The sequence below is a fragment of the Parus major genome, chromosome 2 (genome assembly GCF_001522545.3).
Source record: "Parus major isolate Abel chromosome 2, Parus_major1.1, whole genome shotgun sequence".
Lineage (NCBI taxonomy): Eukaryota > Metazoa > Chordata > Aves > Passeriformes > Paridae > Parus > Parus major.
In genome coordinates, this window is record NC_031769.1 from 145,831,060 (window position 1) to 145,853,152 (window position 22,093).

Here is a 22,093-nt window from a genome sequence, read left to right on the forward strand (position 1 = left end):
AAACCAAGCTCCTTCAGTATGCACAGCTTGCAGTCATTATTCCCCACAACTTCCATTTGTATTGGGATTACACCATCCATTACCCATTTATGTTTAGGCTAAAAAAGCAGTAACATCTTGATGTTGCTGGGTAATGTCAGCTAGACTGCCTGCTTGCATTTGTCATTCTTTAAGGACCCTACATAAGTCCAGAGCTTTTTTCTTACAAAGGGAGGTCACAGAAAGCAATAACAGATCTTCACGACATCAGTTATGAGGCTGATGATGTAGTCACAACACACACTGCAAAAAGCACCAAAACCAGGCAGGTTTCAGGCAGTCAGTAAGAACAAGAGAGTGATTTATCAGTGGTGGAAGGAGAACAAGATGTGTGATTGCTGTTCCCATTGAAGTGCAGGGAGATACCAGCCACAATGTCATTCCCATCCTTTTCATCAAGGAGCTGGAAAATCAGGGTCACTTATGCACTGCAAATCCCCCACACTTTTCTCCAATAAAAGTCATTCAAAACATCACCAATGCTTATGCTGTTGGCAGCCAGAGCACTAGAGAACACCAGTTGTCAGCAGAGTTGAGACACTGAAAGGCAGAAAAGCACAAAAAACTTTTTGCTTCCTTAAGGATCATTCCCAGCATTCTCTCCAATGCCAGAAAATAAGGGGGAAAAGGGTCCTATACAAAGTAAACCAAAATCTGGGTGTAAATAAGATGTCACTATTCATATTCAGTAGTCCAAATTATTTTAAATTAGTCAAACTATATCAGAGCCAAAAGGGAATTCATGGTTTACTCTGGAAGCTAACCTATAGTTAATACCAACTTTCCAGAAAAATCCATCACATCTCCTGTAGTGAAATTGTAGAAACATAACATCAGAGCATAGTTTGGGTTGGAAGGGACCTTAAAGATAGCCTAAATTCCAAATCCCTGCCATGAGCAGTACTCCACTAGATCAACTTGCTCAAAGCTCTACCCAACCTGGCTCTGAACAGTGACTCCTTTCGGAGTGGAACTGAGTAGAATACATGAAAATAAAGTATAAGCCTGAAAGAAAGCAATCACAGCTTTTCACATCTATATGCTAACTGAACCTATTCTAATTTTGCAGAAAGGAAAGTTCTACTTACTCTCACAGAGACGCCTCCTCAGCTTCCCCCGAATTTTATCGATGGCGTTGTAGTCAGATACATGAAACACATGAGCAGACTTGGGCTCTGAAGCAATCTCATCAAGTTCCTCTTTTAAGGCTTCTCCAACACCCACAGCAAAAATCCTAATCCCAGCCTGATGGGCTGCAGTGGCTGGATCCAAGACAAAATCCTGGCTCCTTCCATCAGTCAAAAGGATAGCCACCTTTTTAACAGTTCGGTCACTAAGTCTCCCACCAGCTTCCTTGGAAAAGCTGTAGGTGGTGATGTACCTGAGAGCATCTCCAGTGTTGGTGTTACCCCCATAATACTGAATCTTTTGTGCAGCCTCTTTGATTTCCTCACGGGTTTTGTACTTCCCCAGGTCGAACTCTGTGGTTGGACGATCGCCATATCGCACCACACCTACACGGGTTTTGTCTGGGCCAATCTCAAAAGTTTCCACCAAATTAGACACCCACTGACGAACTTTCTCAAAATCTTCTTTTCCAACACTGGAGGAGGCGTCCAAGAGGAAGACAAGGTCGTAGTGAACACTCTTGCAACCTGCAAGAGTGGCAGAAAACATTCTTAAGGGGAGATGAATGCAGAGGACCAGACATACCAAATATTCCCTAGACACAGCTCCCTAGTGAGCAATTTGGAGGAGGCAGCAAACACCCTCCCTATCCTGCAGAGGAAGAGCAGATTCCCAGCCCTTCTTCCTTGTGATTCACCTCATCAGTTTCAGGACATCTACAGAGCAGCACAGACTTCATTTTGAAATGCAAACATTTCCCTTCCTTTGCTTCTAACTACCTCTGCACAATCCTTCACCTACACCCTCTGCATGTACATCAAGATATTTTTCCCTGACTTCATTGCAGTGCCTTTGCTCAGTCAGTGCTCTGAAATGACCTGGACACATCAAAATCTCTGTCTTGACCTTTCCTATGCCAATCCTGACCCTGAGTCATGAAGCTTTTGTGTCCCCTCTTGCATTAATGTTATGATTCATTTATGCTTAGCTAGAAGCAGTTCTTTTCCCAGCATGGTATGTTGATGTAGAAAGTCTATAACAAGATTATTTCAAATTTGAGGCTTTCTGCCACTGAGTATTGGCTAAAGGATGACTTACTGAATTTTGAAATGTGCTCCTCAACAACAAAGGGCAGCTGCCTTGTAAGTTATCCCCACAACCATCCCTTTGACCCAACCATGATATTTGTAATGTGAGGCCTGTATAATCCAAAACACAAAGCCATTTTAATTGCAACTTGCTTGCCCTATATCAATCCAGACTGGTTGTATATTTGTCAAACACTTGCCAAAAAAGTAGATCTCTCAGCAGATGTTTTTTAGCTGTTTCTGGATACATGCAAGTCAGGAAGTAGAAGATCCATTAAAGTGCCACTGAGGCCCAAGAGTTATCAACGTAATGCCCCAACTGCACAAAATGTGTATATATATATATATATATATATACTTACATTTATTTAAACCACTATTATAGACCATAATCCCTAATAAATTATGAGTTTTAAGACTGAAAGCTGCTCCACAAAGTCAGTTTGGTCACAGCTGCCAACCATTGCTTCTCCAGCAGTTCTTGTCCCACATTGCCTCAAAAAGTACAACTGCATATTTGAACCAGTGGCAAAATTACATATTTCCTACTGAATTCAAGCACTTGAACCTACAGGAAGGTCACAAAATCTTCTTCCACACTCAGATTTTGACACAAAGCAGCTCTGGCTCTTTTGCTCATCCCAGGGTTGTGACCCTGCCCAGAATGGAAGGATTCCAGAGCAGCCCACAGCACTGTAAAGGAGGGAGTGGGTATCTCAGCTACACTGAGAGGATTTGCCTTCAGAAAAAAGTAAAAAAGAATTATAAAAGAATAGGTCAGTGCTCAAGGCATTGCATGATGACCATGAGAGTGATTGAATGTACACCTGGAGTGTGGCAGGTGAGGAAAAATGAGCATCACCTGCTGCTGTGTTGATTTCTGTTGAGCACATCCCAGTACACCCCAGGTGCTGCAGGGCCTGTGGGAACAACCTCTGCTCATGGGATTGGGATCACATTAGGATCAGCCCATCCACATTGGGATCTCTTTGGAAGCAACCTGTTGTGGTTTAACCCCAGCTGGCAACCAAGCACCACACAGCCCCTCACTCACTGTCCTCAGCAGGACTGGGGGGGGAAGAGAATTGGAAAGGTGAAAGGGGGGAAACTCATGGGTTGAGAGAAGAAATTAAAAAAAAATAAAAATAAAATAAAAAAAAAATAGGAAAAAGTTGTGATGAAAAGCAAAATAACAAAGAGATATAAATAAAACCCAAGAAAGAGGAGTGATGCAAATGCAAACAGTTGCTCACAGTCCCCAAGCAGGAGTCTCCAGCCAAGTGTCTCCCCACTGTTTTATTTCTGAGCATGACACTACATGGTTTGGGATATCCCTTTGGTCAGTTAGGGGCAGCTGTCCCGACTTTGTGCCCTCCAAATTTCTTGTGCTCCCCCAGCCTTCTGGCTGGTGTGAAGAGGAATAAAAAAGCCCTGGCTCAGTGTGAGCTCTGCTCAGCAGTAACAAAAACATCCCTGTGTCATCAACACTGTTTCCAGCACAAATCCAAAGCACAGTCCCAGAGCAGCTACTGTGAGGAAAATTAACTGTATCCCAGCCAAAACCTGCATGTGGGACTGTGTTCTGGGATAGCATTTTGTGAGTCAGGCAGTGCTTGTCTCTAACTCCAGAGCAAGTCTGTCTGGGAAAACTCTCTCAAAGGCAATCTGAGGGTGGAGATGATGGTTTATATCATTTTATATTATGGCATGCAAGTTACATTACATCTGTGTATATCAGCTGCTTGCAAATGTGGTTCTGCTTGATTTTTGGAGAATATAAAAGATTAACAGTAAAAGGTAAGAAAACACTTCCCCACCTCACCCCTTTCCTAAATTCATTATTATATTAATCTATTCTGGCTGAAAGAATGTTAATTAGGTGAGACTAACTAGAGAGAAAAATCCACAAGGTACAGACCTTCCTGTTACTTATTTTAATGACTCTCAGCAGGTGAGACAACAGCAATTTTGAACAAACAGAACAGACAGAATGAATTCTGTCTGTGTTCAAGGGCAATGAGCCTTAAAACAAGGGGGAGTTAAGGCTTAAAAAGTGATGCCTATTCAAGGCAGTATTGAAGGGAAGAAAAACATGGTCTTCCAGGATAATTTTTTTTTTTTTGGCATTGGTGATTCTTTACTTACAGACCTGGTGGCAGGGAGATAAAATGCTGCAGAAAGGCTTTTAGTAAATATTAATCTACATTTTTAGCACTCTAATGTCAACTGGTGGACAAAATTGATTGTTTTCCAAGAATGCTATGACAGTACTTTTTACTGGCAGAAACAATTCAGCTCATGTTAAGGGACTATGGGAGATAACTCATAGAAAACAAAATTTCAGTTTTGTAATTGCAGAAACACTCTCTGGGAGCATGATTCAAAGAGTTGTGTTCATCTACTCAGACACAGAACCAACTGTTTTGCAATATTACCTTTAAATATAGTTCACAAACAAGCCATAAGCCCAAAATTATTTAAAGAAAGCACAGAATGAACATATAAATGGCTTCACTATATTCTGCCTGTGACAGGTCCAGAAGCAGAGAAAAAAAAAAAAAAGTGAGATTTCACTTTGGTAACTAAGTATTTATTCCTGGAAAACTTCACCCAAAAAACCACAGAGATCACATAAGAAAGCTCTAAGCAGCTATTCCTTAAACTGAAAGAAGGTCTAAAAAAGCCTTTTTCTTTCTTATAAATTACCCAAGCCTACAGAATAGCAGCTTTCCTAGAAAAAGAGACAAAAAACCTCCATCTCAAAATGTCTTTAGACATAAAAAATTGTGTGGGCCTACAACCATTTTTGATTTGAGTTGTGGCATCACTGATGTCAGATAACTCTTCTTGCTGCTGCACAAAAAACAGTGTGTCTTTGTCAAGGATCCCTGTAAGAACAGTCCCTCAGCTACATCATCCTCTAATGCACTCAATGGCATTTGGGGGAGAGTGTTCATGAGCCCAGGCCAAAAGCTGTGCCAGAGTCCATGCTAATAACTAGACAGCAGAGAAACATAGAATCCTAGAGTCATTAGGTTGGAAAAGACCTTTAAGATCATGAAGTTCAACCATTAGCCCAACATTATTAAGTCCATCACTAAACCATATCCCTAAACACCACATCAAGACATCCTTCAAATATCTTGAATCAAGGGAGGGCATGAACAGTGTCCTGGCCCTGTTTAGCTCACAGGAAAGTCACAGCCAGGCAGAAGATTCACCAGGTCTCATCTGACACCCACAGGAGGCGATGGAAGAAGTGATCTCCATGCCAGTGTGGGGTAGATGGAGCACATCCAGAGCAAACCGTGGTGAGCTGCTCCTCTTGCTGTGGGCAGCTGAGCTAAACTTTCTAATCCTGCAACAGAACAAAAGACCCCAGGTAAATCACAGCCTCAACCCCCGGGCTTTCTCCATCCCTAAGGTCTCTTTTATGTATTTCCAGCAGTAAATGTTTTGGGCTCTTTATAGATTTCCTCCCAGAACTGATGGCTTCCCAGCCATGGGAGGTCTGCAGCAGCCCCAGGGCGTGAGGCAGTAAACTGAACGCGTACCTGCTCTTTGTGCCTCGGTTCTCTCCCCGCTGAACACGAATGTGAGAAGAACCAAGAGATGGGGCACGCGGCACCTTCCCATCATGGACATATCCATATCTCCTTTCTCACATCAGCTCCTCTTTTCTCCGTGGTGCGAGGCTTGCTAGAAATCCAACCCGCAGCCTAGAAAGGGAAATAAAGAGCAAGTGTTATCTCACAGCAACACAAATGGCAGTAATGATGCAAGTCATGAGAGCAACGTTTTGGAGAGTCTCCTCTTCTGCCTGTCATTTTACTTGACTAGACATAAACTGCTCAGACAAAGAGGCAGGAGTTCACCTACTTTTCAAAAGCTATACTCGTTCACTGGCTCTATTCACTGTGAAGCAGCTGAATGGAAACAGGAGGGAGATTACCAGATTATTATACTTTAATTGAGCCCACTGCCAACTACACAATCAGCGCACTGGAGTGGAAACCATTCCTGACCTGGCCCTCCCACGCATTCATCATTAGGAGATACACAGTGCAGAGCCCAGATACAAACCACTACAAATCACACACACAACCCGTTGCCACTTCACCCATCACTGCTTTCAGTTCTGGAGCCCCAAAGCTCCAGATAAGCTAAAAATACACCACTGTTTTCATGTATATATTTGTTGCCATCAGCCCTTCTTTGTAGGACTGAACTCAGCAGTTTCAAAACGTGTCATTCTGCTATTTAGCTAAAAGATGTGCAAAAGCTCAGGGTTATGTTCAATACGAGCTCTTTGGTTTGAGTTGACTTTGAGTGGAGTCACTGAAGTCAGAAGGTATTGTAAGAAGGCAGGAAAAGTGGCTGGGTTGTTAAAAGTTAAGTTGTGCTTTCTAACACTAGATCAACACTTTAAAAAAAATATGTTTTTGCTCTTGTTTTATTATTTTTATTATATCATAAAGTCATTGCAGTTTGATCTACTGTTTGCACACCCATAGGGTAGAAACCAGCTTCCACTCTGCAGCTCTCACTGCCTGAGGCATTATTTTCAAAAACTTTTTCCCATCTTCTGATGCCTTTTTTTTCCTCTTTAAGGATTCTAATGATTTCTTTGTCCATTTTCTTGGGGAAGTTCTGTCTTCTTGGTGTTTTAATATGCACATCTGCTTCACACTGTTGATAGCTGGGTAGAAGTCATGAAGGGGACACTGTCTGATGTAGTTCATTGCTGCAGGGTCAATTATCCCTTCTAGGGTATTTTTTTTCAAAGCAATAAGGTTCTGTGGGAATCACAGACAGGAAGAATGGTGGCGTCAGCATTTGTTCAAAACCCGTTTTGATCAGTCAGATGTTGGGCCTATCTCTACCATGTATCTCAGCATGTTGTGCTGGTTTAGGAAATTAAAAAGGGGAAAAACCTTATGAAGTTGTCAAGATGTCGTTATAAATTCTTATCCCCACAGAAAAATGCAGGCTCTTTCCAAAAGATAAAAACCAGGTTATTTTCAGAAGCCCGTATCATATGCAGACAAGGAGAAAAGCAATACATATAATAAACCCTTCACTGCAAATAAAATTTGGAAGTATCTGCCAGCAGTGGAACACAAATACAAGATTTAAAACAAATTAAATCATACTTATTCATGTACCAGCCCTAAATACAAAGGTTACAATCAGGTGCTGTAGTTTACACCTCAGCCAGATGATGTCCCTACCAGACAGCGAGGTGTTCAGGTTTGAGCCAGCTGGAAAAGACTGCAGGGTAAAAAAGGCTTGAAAATACCACTGTGCCCTACAGGAGTTAGAATTTCCTTCTAAATAAGTCTGTTATTGAAATACCAACCAGGCAGCCGCCTGCAGAGGGATCAAGACAGGCATTACTTAAAATATCTGTGTGAGCCTTCAGCCCAAGGTTTTTGCTCCCCTGGATTTTTTTAGGAAACATTGTTTTTGGGTACAAGTGATGGGACAGCAGGTTCGTGGCAGCAGCAAGAGCTGGGAAACCAGATCTGCCAAGCGACATCCTGCACTTCCAGGGCCGAGCTCAAAACGTCCTTTCTCTGCGTCTGGGCTTGCACGGCTGTGAAGTTTTATAAATAAGTTCTTAAAAACAGTCTTGGCCAGCTGCTAACCTACATGAGGCCAGGATAAAAGGAGCAGAGCACCAGCTGGTGTCAGTCAGCAGAACAGCTCTGGCTCTGAGCAGCAGACTCAGCTTGGTGGATGGGGATCACTTGGTACATGTGAGATTCTACCCCAGAAGAAGAACTTCCTCCATGGCCAGGCCTGAGGGCTCTGTCTCTAAGGCCTCATTCATCTCCCCTCCTTGCCAAAACACTTCAAGGACTCATTTCTGCATTTTGAATGCTGCAAGGTGTCTCAGAACAGCCATTTAGGCTAAAAATAGTGGCAAAAAAAAGCCACAAATCAAATTAGAACATCTGTTTAAAATCTATAATCATAACTTGTGGTGGCTTTAATACACATTTATGGTTTAATATTATTCTTGAATTCAGGCCAAAATATATAATTTTATCCAATTTTACAGCATAAAGAATTGAACCAAGTCTCTTAATTTGCAACTACTTTATGTACAAATATATCAGTGACAGAAAATTGTCCCATGCACATCAACAGGACTCATGCCATGGCAATAAAGTTTTTAGAGGTGTTAGAAGAAAGGTTGGAAATATATATTTTAGTGGTGGGTTTTCCACACTTGTTTCTTTCCCACCTCAGTCAGACACTTTGAGACTGAGCCAAGTTAGAAATTGCAGCAGCTGACCACTATTCATTTCCCTTTCCAGGAGAAATGGTCAAAAAGGAATCAAAATTGGGACAGTTTAGGTTTCAGAGAGACCCAAGACTAAGAAATTATCTTTATTTAACCCTATTTCCAAATGGCAAACATGGATTTTTTTTTTCAATTGCTATTATTTTTAGTTCAGCCTATCATGTGGGAATAATTTTGCCCAAATAGGCCTAAGTCAACGTACATCATTTAAAAATACCTCCCATTTTATTTTTATTTCACGAACAGCACTTTGAGATTCCCTTGTGATGCATTAAGGGATATTGCAAAAAGAACTGACAAATCCTGTCACGTCTGAGTTTATTACTGAATTGAGGACTGAGGCTCCATTTTTAATACTTTAATGGGAAAAAATGAAGTGAATACTTCTGGCTACATGCAAACATGATGTGGGAATGGCATCCTGGCTGAGAAGATGGTGAATGTTAGAGTGAGCTCTCTACTCTCAAAATACAAGCACAGCATAAAGCTATTCATACCATCTCACAGCTGAACAAACAATATGCAAAAGATAGGCATAAGTTCTATATGACTTTCAGCTTCAGAATGGCTTTTGGGGGGGTTAGCACAGAGTTTTAGGTCAGTTATAATCCATGGTAAGGTCTCTCTAGTTTTGAACCATAAGTAAATACACTTTAGGGAATGTAGGGCGAAAAACATCAATTAAAAAAAAAAGAAAGAAAAAAAAAAAAAAAGAGCCAAAGGAGAACTCAGACTTCTGATCTCAACACTGTGATTCGGAAAACAAGGATGAAAAAGTTTTTTGTGGAAAATAAGAAGCAAAATTGTTTGTTTAGGAGTGGCATCCTTAAAAAATAAAAAGACACAGAGGGGGGCAGAGAAGAAAACTTCATGGTACTTCAAGGAGAAGTAATTTGCACTGGCTCTGGATATACCCCATCTGAGTCTCTCCAGACACTGCTCTTCTGTCCTGGTTTGAGAGACTCCACAAACAGCAAAACCCATGTGAGTTAGAGATGGAACAACACAGAACACTTTCTGTGATCGCCTTCATTCTTCAGAGGAGTGATTCAGCCACAAATATCCATAAAACAAAGCAAAATAAACCTGGAGTCACAGTAAGATGAGCATTTCAGGAGCGTGATTTAATAAAACTTTTTCTATCTCATGCGAGCAAAAGTTCAAAGACCCTACAGGGACAGTACAAAGACCACTGAATCAAAGTTGAATGTTAAAAGTATGCCCAGTTATGTACTTTAGACTCCTCATTAAAATATTCAAGCTCTTACTTGCATTTTACTAAATTATAGCACTGAACTCTTTGTCTTACTGTTAAATTCAAGGGGGGCTGATTCTATTATTGTGCTTGATTTCATCCATTCGTCTGCTGCCACTGAACATCACCATATGCCATATAAATGTTGTAACTATGCTGGCATTCATAATGTGATTTTAAATGTCTTTGGTATGCTCCTCTGAAGAAGAGGTTAGCCGGGGGTGAAAAAGACAGTGTCCAATTATACAGCTTTTCACACACACACAAAAAAGAAAAACAAATATAAAACCCAGCACACTAATACATCTGACATCTTAGTAGAGTCAGCTTGTTGATTGTGCCTCTTCCAACTACTGAACTAAGCAATTTAATTATCTAAATTATTGCTGATATGAGCAGGAAGCCAACTGTATAAAAGAAGGACGGGACTTTCTTCCCTGCTGATCATCCCATGCAGCCGTATATCTTTGTTCGATGATTTTTAAAGAAATCATCCCATGGCATTTCTGGAAGATGTGCATCTTCCCAGGCCTGATCCAAAGCCAACTGTAGTTAATGAAAAGAGGGACACTGATTTCAGTGGGCATTGTTTAACAACCCATGTGAATAATAGAGCAGAAAATTCTCTGCTATCACCAGAGCTATTCCTGAGGTATTCTGCTCAACTACAACTGAGCCAAAGTCTGCTGAAATCAAGGAGGAGACTGTCAGCAGACCCACAGAATATTGGATGAAACCATTCATGCACCCTGCTAGCAAAAACTCTTCAATCTCTGCTCTAAGTGCTGGCGAGGCTGCAGGGGGTGGAACATCTCTTCATTTGCAATGATAGAATCACAGAATTGTTTGGGTTGGAAGGGACCTTCATGATGATCTCATTCCAACCCCTGCCATGCACAGGGACACCTTCCACTACACCAGGATGCTCAGAGCCCCATCCAGCCTGGCCTTGAACACTTCCAGGTAGGGGGAGTCCATAGATTCTCTACGTTCACTTTTAAGAGCAACTTCTCTCCCAATCCCTAAAAAACTGATCAGAGTGATGGTTAACATGAATGTGAGCCAAAGCAATCTGTCAGCTTTATGGGAGATGAAATAGGGTGGTGGGAAAGATCAGCAGACCATTCCATCCCATCGATTTGTTTGCCTTAGCTGAACTCTATTACTGCCCTTAAGTACTTGGTGCTGGAACTGCCCAGACCCATGAATGATTAATATTGCTGCAAGTGGAAGTGTTTGATTGTGCGAGAAATAAAGTACATACTGATAATTTAGGAGGGGAAAAATAATACATAGCTGTTCCCTAAGTGACAGGTACCTGTCCAGAAGAGAGAACAAAGCAGGAGTTGAGTGGGAAAAAATATCCTAAAAAGGAGCATAACCAAGAGTCCTAGAGGGCCATGCAGCACACTCCAAGGATTAACTCAACACGGGCACTTCCTAATTTGCAGCATGAGAAATGTTCCTTTAACCTCTGTGGTGCTGCACGCACACACACAAGGAACCCTGACAGAAGGTCAGAATTAGAATTCAGCCACTCTTGACTCCTTAACCTATGCTTGGATCATGCATTCCACAAATTGACCCCTCATAAATGCATTTACCACAGACACTTTAAAACAAGCCCTTACTGGTTGTCTGCCAAATCGCTGCTATTCTAAAACACCCTCACTGCTCGAAGGGGACTTTGCAGTGTATTTTTGCCTGCAGCAGCCACACAGTATCTGCAGGGTGAAACCTTGATGCAATATCCCCAAGTATAACTTTTCAGTGTTTTGCCCAGAGGAAGTAACTCCAGATTTTAACTGTACTCTTGCATATCAAGTTTAGAAATCTTCCTACTGAATGTCTAAGAAAACCCCAAGGTAACCTGCAATCAAAATCTGCGTGACAAACTCTCTCTTTGGCTTTGGCATCATTGACCAGACTGTCAGTAAAATCTCCACTGCACCCTATGAATGCATGTGTTTATGGACCAGCCAAGTCCATAAAGGGTGACCCCTTCTCACTTCAGCTAAGAAGGAGTTTGGATTTAAAAAGCAGTTCTACATCTGAAAGGCTGGTTCTGTATAAAACACAGTTGCTCAAGCATCTTGGCAAGCCTGACTGAAAGAGTTATCAAGGAAAAGACCCACAGGAGGAGTCTCAGAGTATATGTGAGGTGGAAGGGATTAGAAGAACTGATAAGGGGAGGCTGATAAGGGGAAGTTTTGCATATCTGATCTGGGAAGACAATGCCTGAAAGCAGAGTTTGCCCAAGATCCAGGCACCAGCACCTGTAACACTTGTACTGACAGCTTCTCTCACCACGTTTATTTACTCACTGGCAAAGGCAGGAAGAATATATCGAACTTGAAACTGAAGCATTGGTTCAATGCTTCTGGATTTATTTTTTTTTAATTTTTAAAATTTTTTATAGCAAAGTAGCCTCTCAGGGCTGCATTTTATTTTAAACAATTTTTTCCCCTTAATTGTTACTTACTTCCCTCTGCAAAGCTGTAGCCTGCACCTCTGTAGCATGGACCAGGGAACTAGCAACAGAACAGAATACTCAGAGGTCAGTTGACTTTTCATAATCTCATTTGCACTATCCTCTTCTACCCCTAAAATATTCTCAAGTATATAATTCAAGTCACATAGATTGCAAGTCAATTATGAAAAATACTCTGCTTCTGCAACAGCTCATCTTTTGTGGTGAAAATTCATTTGAATCTTGTGCAGATCAACACAATAATATTATTAGCTACATAAACATTTAGGAATGCTTTTGGGGAAAACATACTCCAAACTACATTACCAAGTAGCTGATGCACAGCTCACCCATCCTAATAATGACTGTATTGCACAAGGCTGAGTCAGAAAACTTTGCCCATTATTTTTTGTCTTCTTCTTTTAAACCTAGCATAATGCTGAAATATCTCTCATGCTGCTGCTGAAGCAGAGTTTGCAGCACGCAGATGTCCTGGAAATGGAAAATCCATCAGCTGAAGATAATACAAGGCACACTGAATGTTCAGGGTAATAAATAACATTATTCCTAGAGCTTCATACATTTAAATTAACCTCCATGTCTGTCTGCAGGGTGTCCAGATTAAAGAGTGATACAAGCAAGGCAAAGACCAAAACGATGTCCAGAAACATTATGGTAGGAACAGTTTGTGATGGAGTGGAAAATCCTGAGATTTTTCCTCAGTGCTGCATGTTCAAACTCTCCTTAGTGCAGTATGTATGGAGCATGTTGATTTTGTACAGGGTCACAGAACACCAGTCCTTTGGCCTAAACCCTGTAAACCTGTACTGGCAAAGTCCTACAAATCCCATTTCCTCTCAAGAAGAGGCCAAACTGTTCCAACCTACATTAGCTATTAGGAAGAAGCCCTTAACACTGAGGCCCTGAAGGCTATTCAATATGAGAGTACTCCACTCTTACAGGGCCAATTTCCTGCTTTTTATATCCTCATGGAAGTTCTTACAGCTCTTGGAATGAAATTTAATATTTTCTTTTTTAGTACAGTTGAGGATTATGTCAGTAAAAAGACCCATATGTAATGGCTTTATATAGTTAGTGAGCAGAGCTGGAGCGAGGAATTGGGATGGGGTAACAGCCTAAATCTATTTGGAAAATAGGCAACATACTTTCTAACAAAGAGAAGCCTGGTGAACGCATTTCCCAGAACTCTTAACTGGGGCAAGGAAGAATTGCTTTGCATTCCTTGCTCTGAGCCTTATGATAATAGCCTGGATAACCAGAATCCCTACAAACTCCAGAAATGAGCTCATACCCATTGTCTGTCACTCTCAGGGTTATTAACAGGGCCATGCTAATTGGAGATGTACCATACACTCACCTACCACTTCCCAACATTTCTGCTGAACTATCCAAATGACAGAAAATTTCCCAAATACAGGGACATGAGTGCCTCCTTCTTGAACCACGTGGGTGAGTTCCTCCATGTGTTCCAAAAAGATGATGGACTCCTAATGCAATGAAAGTTTGTTCAGAAACAACACGTGCATTTGGTTAAGGGACTTAGTACTGCAGAGCCTTTCCATGGTCTAATTTGCATGGTCTTGACCTTTATAATGAAACACAGAAATCTACAGTGGACACCAACACACCAGCAAAAGTGAAGGATCTGTGAATAAAGGCCATGAAAATAAGAGGTACCTGTCATTACTTGTGGCGGTACAGATAGCAGGGTTGCATCCTCAGCTCTGAACCTCTCCCTCTCCATGCAGCACTCCCATTGTGTATTCACTGCCTGAAACCCACCCAAGATGAGAATCTCCATGCTCTCCTTCACTGAGAGCAAGCATGGCCATTTCTCTTTTCAAACACCACAGTGAAAGAGGACAACTGATCAGATACTGGCAGCTTGCAAGGAACCCCTTCTCACCAGGTATTCTGGAAACAGGCCAGTCTTTACCTCGTGTTGCAGCAGGGCCCCAGGGTAAAAGCAATTCACAGTTAGTTGACATTGCAACAAAGCATTTTGAGAACTGACCCAACAGAAAAGGTGGCATTGGAACTGATGTAGGATTGCCACTTAATTTCTCATAATTGTATAACTCAAATCATTTAAGGCAGAGGCCAATCTTGGAAGCCCCCACAGCATAACCCCAAGGTTAGACACCTTACCCAGCTGAGGTGTCTGAAGGGTGGGGAGGTTCCACGGAGGATTTAAGATTGAAAATCTTGGAAGCAAATGCCTCCAGTCTCTTTTTGGTTCTGACCTGAAAGGTTTCTCTTTCCTGTGAAAGGAGCTGGGCTAAGAGGAGGCAGAAAGAATCATCTCCTCTGACCACAAAGTCCTGCATAGTGAATGTCTTCACTATAAGCACAGATTCCTATGAAATGAGAGAAATAAGAAGCGTGGCCTCAGTGCAGGACAGTTTTGAGTGAAGACAAGTTGGATCTTTGATGTCTCAGCCGCCTCTGCCCACCACTGTGGCCACCATCAGCATGGGAGAGGCAGGTTAGGGGAACACAGAGGAGACAAGCAGAAGCAGGGCTTATCAAGTGTCAGAGATCCTAAATCCAAGACTGAGATAACAAAAAACATTTACTCCTCTCAGTTTCTGAATGTGACATTGTCACAGACATGCAGGAAATCACTGACTGTGAATTATTCCATGATTTTACTGTGATCCCAGCAGAAGGAGACCTGCAGGAAAATTCTGCCATGTCACTTTTATTGTCATTTCTGCCCCCAGGGCTGTGAGTAAGATGGAAAACTAAATAAGATGGGATGGATGGATCAAGAGCAGCCCTGCCAAGAGGGAGTTGACGATGCTGGTGGGTAAGAAGATGCAGTCCAAAAATTCAACCAAATCCTGGTCTGCATCAAAAGCAGAGTGGCCAGCAGGCCAAGGGAGGTGATTCTGCTCCTCTACTCCACTCTCATGAGACCCCATTTGGAGCAACACTGGAATAACATTGACCTGTAGGAGTGAGTCCACAGGAGGCCACAAAGAGGATTAGAGGGATGGAGAACATCTCCTGTGAGCAAAGACTCAGATAATTGGAATTGTTCAGCCTGGAAAAGAGAAGGCTCTAGGAAGACATTATAGCAGCCTTCCAGTACCTAAAGAGCGGAAGGGGGGCTTTCATCAAGCCTAATACAGTGCTAGAACAAGGGATAATGGCTTTAAGCTGAGAGAGGGCAGGTTTAGATTTGATATTAGGGAGAAATTCTTTACTTTGAAAGTGGTGAGGCACTGGCACAGGTTGGCAAGAGAAGTTGTGGATATCCTACACCCTGGAAGGTTCAAGGCCAGGTTGTCTGGGGCTTGGAGCAACCTGATCTAGTGTAAGGTGTCCCTGCCCATGGCAGCGAGGTCAGGACTTGGTGACCTTGAAGGTCCCCTCCAACCCAAACTATTTTATGATTCTATGAAAAGAGAAGATGATCTGAAGACACTGAAGGAAAATACAGCAAATAAGGGTCTGACAGCAGTAAATTAAATAGGAAAAGATGTAGTTGGAGAAAACATGGAAATTATCCCTATTTTCTAACAGGAAGGGCTCTCTTCATCACTGTCACTCACACAGAAAGGATAAGATACAAAAACTTGTGCTCTGTGGCCCACACAGCTCTTACACCAGGCAACTGACAGAGCCAAAAGGGCTGTCAGGAGCTGGTAAGAGATTGCAGCTCTGCCTGTCTGTGCAGATGGCAAGGGGTTTGACAATGTCAGATCAATAATTCTGATGTTGACTGGAAGGGGTTTGGGCCATTTCAGCTCTCTCTCTGTCCTATCCTCTCCACTCTGCTACCTTCCTTTTCATTCTTCATGCAAGTTTCAGAAACAGCAGGGGGAAAAGAGAAAGCAAAAGGTGAGTGGGCCATGAAAGAAAAAAAGGGAATTTATAGATCACATGAATGAAACATGAAACAACATCACACTCAGGTCTTCCTAATATTATCATTTCTTCATATTTAAAATTTTCACAATTAACTGTAGAAAGAAGTGCCTCAAACTGTCTCAAAAAGACCTGAAACTCCAAAAATTACTTAATTCCATTTTCCCTACCTCTTCATATGGAATATCCTGAATTTTTACCTTAAAATAAGAGAGTTATTGCATAGATAATATAGGTATCAAAGATTTTACTTGATAGTTGGGGAGATGGTATTGTGAAATGGATAGGGACGTAGCATGTTTTCAGGAAAATAAAAACAAAAATCAAAATTAGAAAATTTGGTGGAAGAGAAAGGACATGGAAAAGTTGTAGAAATGAAAAAAAATACCTACTGAGACAGCAGTGCTAGAATTTAAACAAATTAAAGCCTAAATTAAATGTAAAGCCTAGTTTCAAATAGTCTCACATTATACTCTTTTTTCTTAAGACATAGCAGAGCTCTGGTTGGGATTTATCCCATTTAAGTTTAGGCTGTAGGTGTCTAACTAACATTTTATGTGGTTTAATACTTAAGCTCCTTTCAAGTTCATGGAGAGGAAGAAAAATAAAAAAATCCATACCCAGATTGATTTTCTCTCTTTCTCATGAGGAAGTGTAAAATAAATTAACTACTCACAAGAAGTTCTTATTTTCCCCAGACACAATAAAATAAGCTTAGACAAAGAGCAAAGATTTAGATATTGGTGTCTCAACAGAAACCAATATTTCAGTACATGTCTATCTGGTCAAGGTGACATAAGAAATTCAGCCAAAAGCAGCATCAGCTATAGTAAAGGTAGTGATAGGAAACTTTATCAAGTTCAGAGGCAGAGAATGAATAGACTGGAGTGCAAAGTCTTTGCCTAATGGGGAAGAGAAGAAGCACATCTTGACTTCTAAACATGCTTCCTGAATGATGAAATTGTACAGGAAAAGCAGGTTTGGGGAGAACTAAAATGGAGCTAGGAAAAGCAATGTCTTTTTGAACTTTGACACTAGTTTTCAGTTACAGGGAGAGCTTAAGAACATTCTGTGCAGAGTTTAGTCTAGTTTCTGGGTGAATTATAAAGATATGGAAATCAAAACTATGGGTCAGTCTTGGATTATCCAAAGGGTTAAATTTCACTCTGAGTTTTCTCTGTCCTTGAACTGGATTGGATGAACCCAGCCCTGAGGCTCAACTGACCCAAATCCCAGCAGGTGATGCTTTGCTCTCATTGACTGCAGGGAGGCTCTGGAGCCCTCACCAGAAAAATAAAAGGCACAAAAAGGCCCTGAGCACTTTGGCCTTTCTACATCTGTTTTGTCACTAGATTTCCTGCTCCACTCAGGAACAAGAAGGTACTTTGCTTTCTTTTCCTTTTGATGCCAAGGAAAATACCAAAGTACTAATATATTGCCATGGGCAGACATGCACATGTATTGACTTCGTATTCAGATAAGCAAATATTTTCATCACAGTTGCTGTCTGAAGAGTAACTGTTTTAATCTATCTGTTGCCAAATAAATTTTAAAAAAAAGAAAAAAAAAAAGAAGAGGATGTGATTGTGCTTGTTTTACTGCTTTGTCTTTGTTAGAAAAACTGACAGCCTGTTCTTTAAAACAGGTGTTACAACTTGTTTTCCACAGATACACACAAGATCTAATTTGATGTGTGAAAGTTTGTCATATTCATGTCAATGTATTCAAAGACCAACACTTATTTATAGATGAATACAGCTGAAAGAGACAATAAAGTGCAGTCTAACCTCCCAGCCAACATAAGTCCAAAATTATTCTTAATAATTCCAGTATATCATCTATACCTTGTTCAAAGTTGCAGTACTTTTCCTGATCTATAGAACTATTGGTTTTGATTTATGAGACAGAACATTCCCTCACTAGGGCTAGAAAGCTGTTTGAGTGCTCAGCCACCATCACCTGATGCACTTGTTCTCTACAATGAATGCATTCCTCTTCTGTTTGCAGTGTCATGTTTTTATCTGCAACCTTTCCTTGACTTCTAGAGCCCAGAACAAGTTGCTCGACTGGTGGTTAACCATGAAAGAATTTTAATTTTTTTCTGTACGAAGTTAAACATGAAAGCCCGCAATGCTATTAGCCGTTTCTTGGCCTAAAAATAATCCCAAACAGAGAAATAAGTAAGAAATTAAATAACACATTAGCTCAGCTACATCAACAATGTTTCACTTGCACAATAAAGATAAAAAGAAAATAAAAATTTCCAACCTCCTTGCCTTCTGCTTTGCACAGAAACTGAAAACACAGCTGGTGCTTAATGGTGCCTGGTTAAATAGAGAAAAACTAAATACAAGGTGATACCAAATCCTCAAAATGAGAAAAACTTTTGTACAACTACACAAGCAAGTACCTCAAGAGCTTCTGCACAAAACCTTGCTGGTAGTTATAGCAACAGCATTCACTGTAATTTTTACTGGGAAACACTTTTTAAAGCTATGTAAGAAAGCACATTTTTCAGCCCTTATCTACGTATCCAACTTCCAGGCTTTTTGATGCACTCCTGCTCCCCATTCAGCTTCCACACCCCCTCTTCCACTTGACATGCATGGCATGTGGGTTGCTGGGGTTACTCCCAAATTCATGGAAGGAATTTTCTTTCAAAAATTCAGCAGGCTTAAATCTAAACTGCTGAACTGTGGCTTTCATTTCCAGTGAAATGCCATGCCAGCACAAATACTTACATCTCTCAGGCAAATCGGACATCCAAGAGCATTACACTGTGAGCAATAACTGGTGTATGCCCCAACACACTATAAAGGGGATGGGAAAGGAAATAATCTGTAAGAACCCTAATTTGCTAGGCCTGGAGAGATAAATTTTTACAAAGGCATGCAACAACAGCACAAGGGGATATGGCTTTAAGCTGAAGGAGGGTAGATTTAGATCAGATATTAGGAAGACATTCTTCTCTGGGAGTGTGGTGAGGCCCTGGCACAGGCTGCCCAGAGAAGCTGTGGCTGCCCCATCCCTGGAAGTGTTCCAGCTCAGATATGGCTTTGGGCACCCTGGTGTAGTGGAAGGTGTCCCTACCCATGGCAGGGGATTGGAAACAGGATCTTGAGGTCTTTTCCAACCCAAACCACTGTGGTATTCTATGATATGCTGCATGGGAATTCTGGTGTTGCTACATTTTCTCACTACCAAGTGCTGTAAAGCTACAAAACTTCAACATTACATGGGCTATGAAAGCTTTGGAGAGCTCCTGTACTTAATTCATCTCACATAAAATGATGCCTTTCCATAGCACAGTCTTCTCTGTATGACTGGCACCATACAGTACAACAGCCAAATTTATCTGCTGAAAGGGACTTCCTCACCTTTGAAATGTCTGTGTGAGACAGATGAGAGCACTGCTGGCTCCCTGTATTGTAACCAACCCTCTGAGCAGAAGACTGGTGTGGGTTTAACTCTTCTCTCTGATGCTCCCATCCACATGAACCATATCTTTGGCTCTCAAGTCTGAGAGAGAACAGCACTATCTCCTCATGTTTGGCCTCCCCTTTGAGAAGGCAGAATTTTATTTTCCTCTGAGGAGGAAATGAAACAAAAGATTGAGAGCATAATTCAGGTCTTCAGTCTTTATATTGAACTTCCACTTCTGAAGTCTTTCAGAAAGGAAAAATGTTTGTTGCAGCAAATTGAAAAGCATATCCTGCCTCACACTCCTAAGTCTCTTCTCCCTGACAGTAGGCTGCTTCTTGTTTTTCCACACCACTGCATTAGTTTGATGTATTGATTCATTTATTCACATGAAACAGCTTGTCTACCTTGCCTGTAACTACACTATTTATGAAAAGTTCACCATGGAAAACAAAACAAGATACACAAATAAATCCTTCATAGACCGTTAGATTTTTTCCATAAGATTTGCTTTGGGATGCTATTCATAAAAGCCAGTCTATTACTTTTCTAAAGTGTTCAGTTATATCCACAGGAATAACCATAAGACCACAGCTTTCTCTGGTTTTGTGTACTTTGTGAGTAAAGTTCTTGTAAGGTTCAAAGTACTCAAAGACATAAATAGTTCTAAAATCTATAGTAAAAAAGTTTCAGCGTTAAAACTTTTGATATTCACCATAGAACAGAGTTGCAATTCAGGGCAACAGAAACACTATGTCACACATTGCTGTGATGTTATCACTGATGTTATTCAACATTCCAATATATTAAACCATTATGATACCTGGAAAATATTCACAAGTTGTCATCTTGTTCCTAATAACATCCTAGGGGTGAAAAGGTTTTTTCCCCACATACCGACGTGCAAGAGTGTCAGCTTTATGATTGCTGCCTATGAATTACACCAGGAGGACTCAGTTTCACTGGCAACAATTCAAACCCAGGAAAGTCAGGACAATGAAGTGACTTCAAAGGAACATGAGTTATTGGAAAGATCATGCAAGGCTAAGTATTCAACCTTAACACGCTTCAGTTTCATCAGATTCCAAATTGCAGGAACCAATTATTTTTTTGTCATGGCAAATCTCTCATATCTCAGAGCCTGGCTCCATCCTGATGTGCAGCTGCAACTCTATTAGTGCAAATCAAAATGAAAAAAATGATAACAAAACCAACAACCAAAAAAAAAAAAAAAAAGCAAACCAAAAAAAACCCAAAAAAACCCAAACAAACCCAAAATCCAAGGGATATACAGAAGTGCAAAGTAGAATAAAGCCACACAGACCCTGATGCTGAGGCTGGACCACCTTTTTGCAGATGACAATCTCTTAAAATAAATGCTCACAAAGCACTGAAATCCATTCAACAGTTATTCTAAGATGGTTCTACTTAATGAGAGACTTCCCTTCAGCCACAAGTTATAAATAGGAGCATTGCCTTTGCATAGTGTGAATCTCACAGCAAAAGGAACATTTCTAGGAGAAATCCAGAGATTTAATCTAGGAATGGATTATATCATCCCCTTTCTGATTTCAGGAAAAGAATGAGAGACAGGAGAAGTATGTTTCCCTCCACGGGTCTCTGAGGCAAGTTAAGACCTACCTTATTCCTGAGCTCTGTCCTGCAGCAGAGGATTGCCTTTAGGAATGCTTTTCCTGCAGGCTCCAGCCCTGCAAATAAACAGGCAGGGACGGGCAGGATGTGGGCAGAACTTGGGAACTTCTCTACCCCTCCCAGGGACCAAAGTAGCCTCAGAGCCACCACAAATGCACAAGAGAAGGCTGGTAAGGAAGGGTTACCCCCGCCGTGGTGCCTCCCATGATTGCTGCCCTCATCTCCTGCCTGGCCCAGGGGAACACATGGGAACTGCTTAACACCCCTTTCCTCTGCTGGCACATCCACCAGAGCCTGTCCTGGTCCCACTGGCAGCACTTGTGGACTGGGGGATTAGCTGGTGTTTGCAGATCCCCTTTAATTCAGATTGCTGCCTGGCATTTGCAGGTCAGTGGCTTCTAGTCTGTGATTTCAAGTATTTCCTGATGAAATTGCCTAGGAGGGATATGGCCAGAAAGGTTCCAGCTCATCTGGTTTGCCACAGATAGCAGTCTAAGGGCATCATTGTTTCACAATATTGTCATATACAATTTTTAGAAAAAACAATTAAGTCATAATTTTAAATCTACCGGTTTTGACAATTATTTAAAGCATTAAAATATATGCATTTTAAAAGTTATGAATTTAAAAAATTATGCATTTATAATAATTCAAGTATTCCATTTTTCACCTCATCAGTGTAAACCAACATAGACAATAGTTTTTAAATATCACACCCTGAGATATGTGATTTAGTCTTTGCTGGCTCTGCTGATTTAGTAGCACAGCTCACAAAAGGATCAATGTTCAGACAATCCCACTGGTCTCTCAGCACACCTATTAGCAGATTAAAGTAC

At 41.2% G+C, this 22,093-nt stretch overlaps 1 protein-coding gene across 1 annotated transcript in view; it reads right to left on the minus strand.

Annotated features, from left to right (window-relative positions):
- COL22A1 (collagen type XXII alpha 1 chain) overlaps window positions 1-22,093 on the minus strand; it is a 227,247-nt gene that overhangs the window by 193,974 nt on the left and 11,180 nt on the right. Inside the window, exons 2-3 of the mRNA XM_015620160.2 lie at window positions 5,810-5,974; window positions 1,128-1,694 (exon numbers count right to left, since the gene is read on the minus strand). Coding sequence (XP_015475646.1) covers window positions 1,128-1,694; window positions 5,810-5,906 — 664 coding nt within the window. The 5' untranslated portion in view covers window positions 5,907-5,974. The remainder of the gene's footprint in view (window positions 1-1,127; window positions 1,695-5,809; window positions 5,975-22,093) is intronic.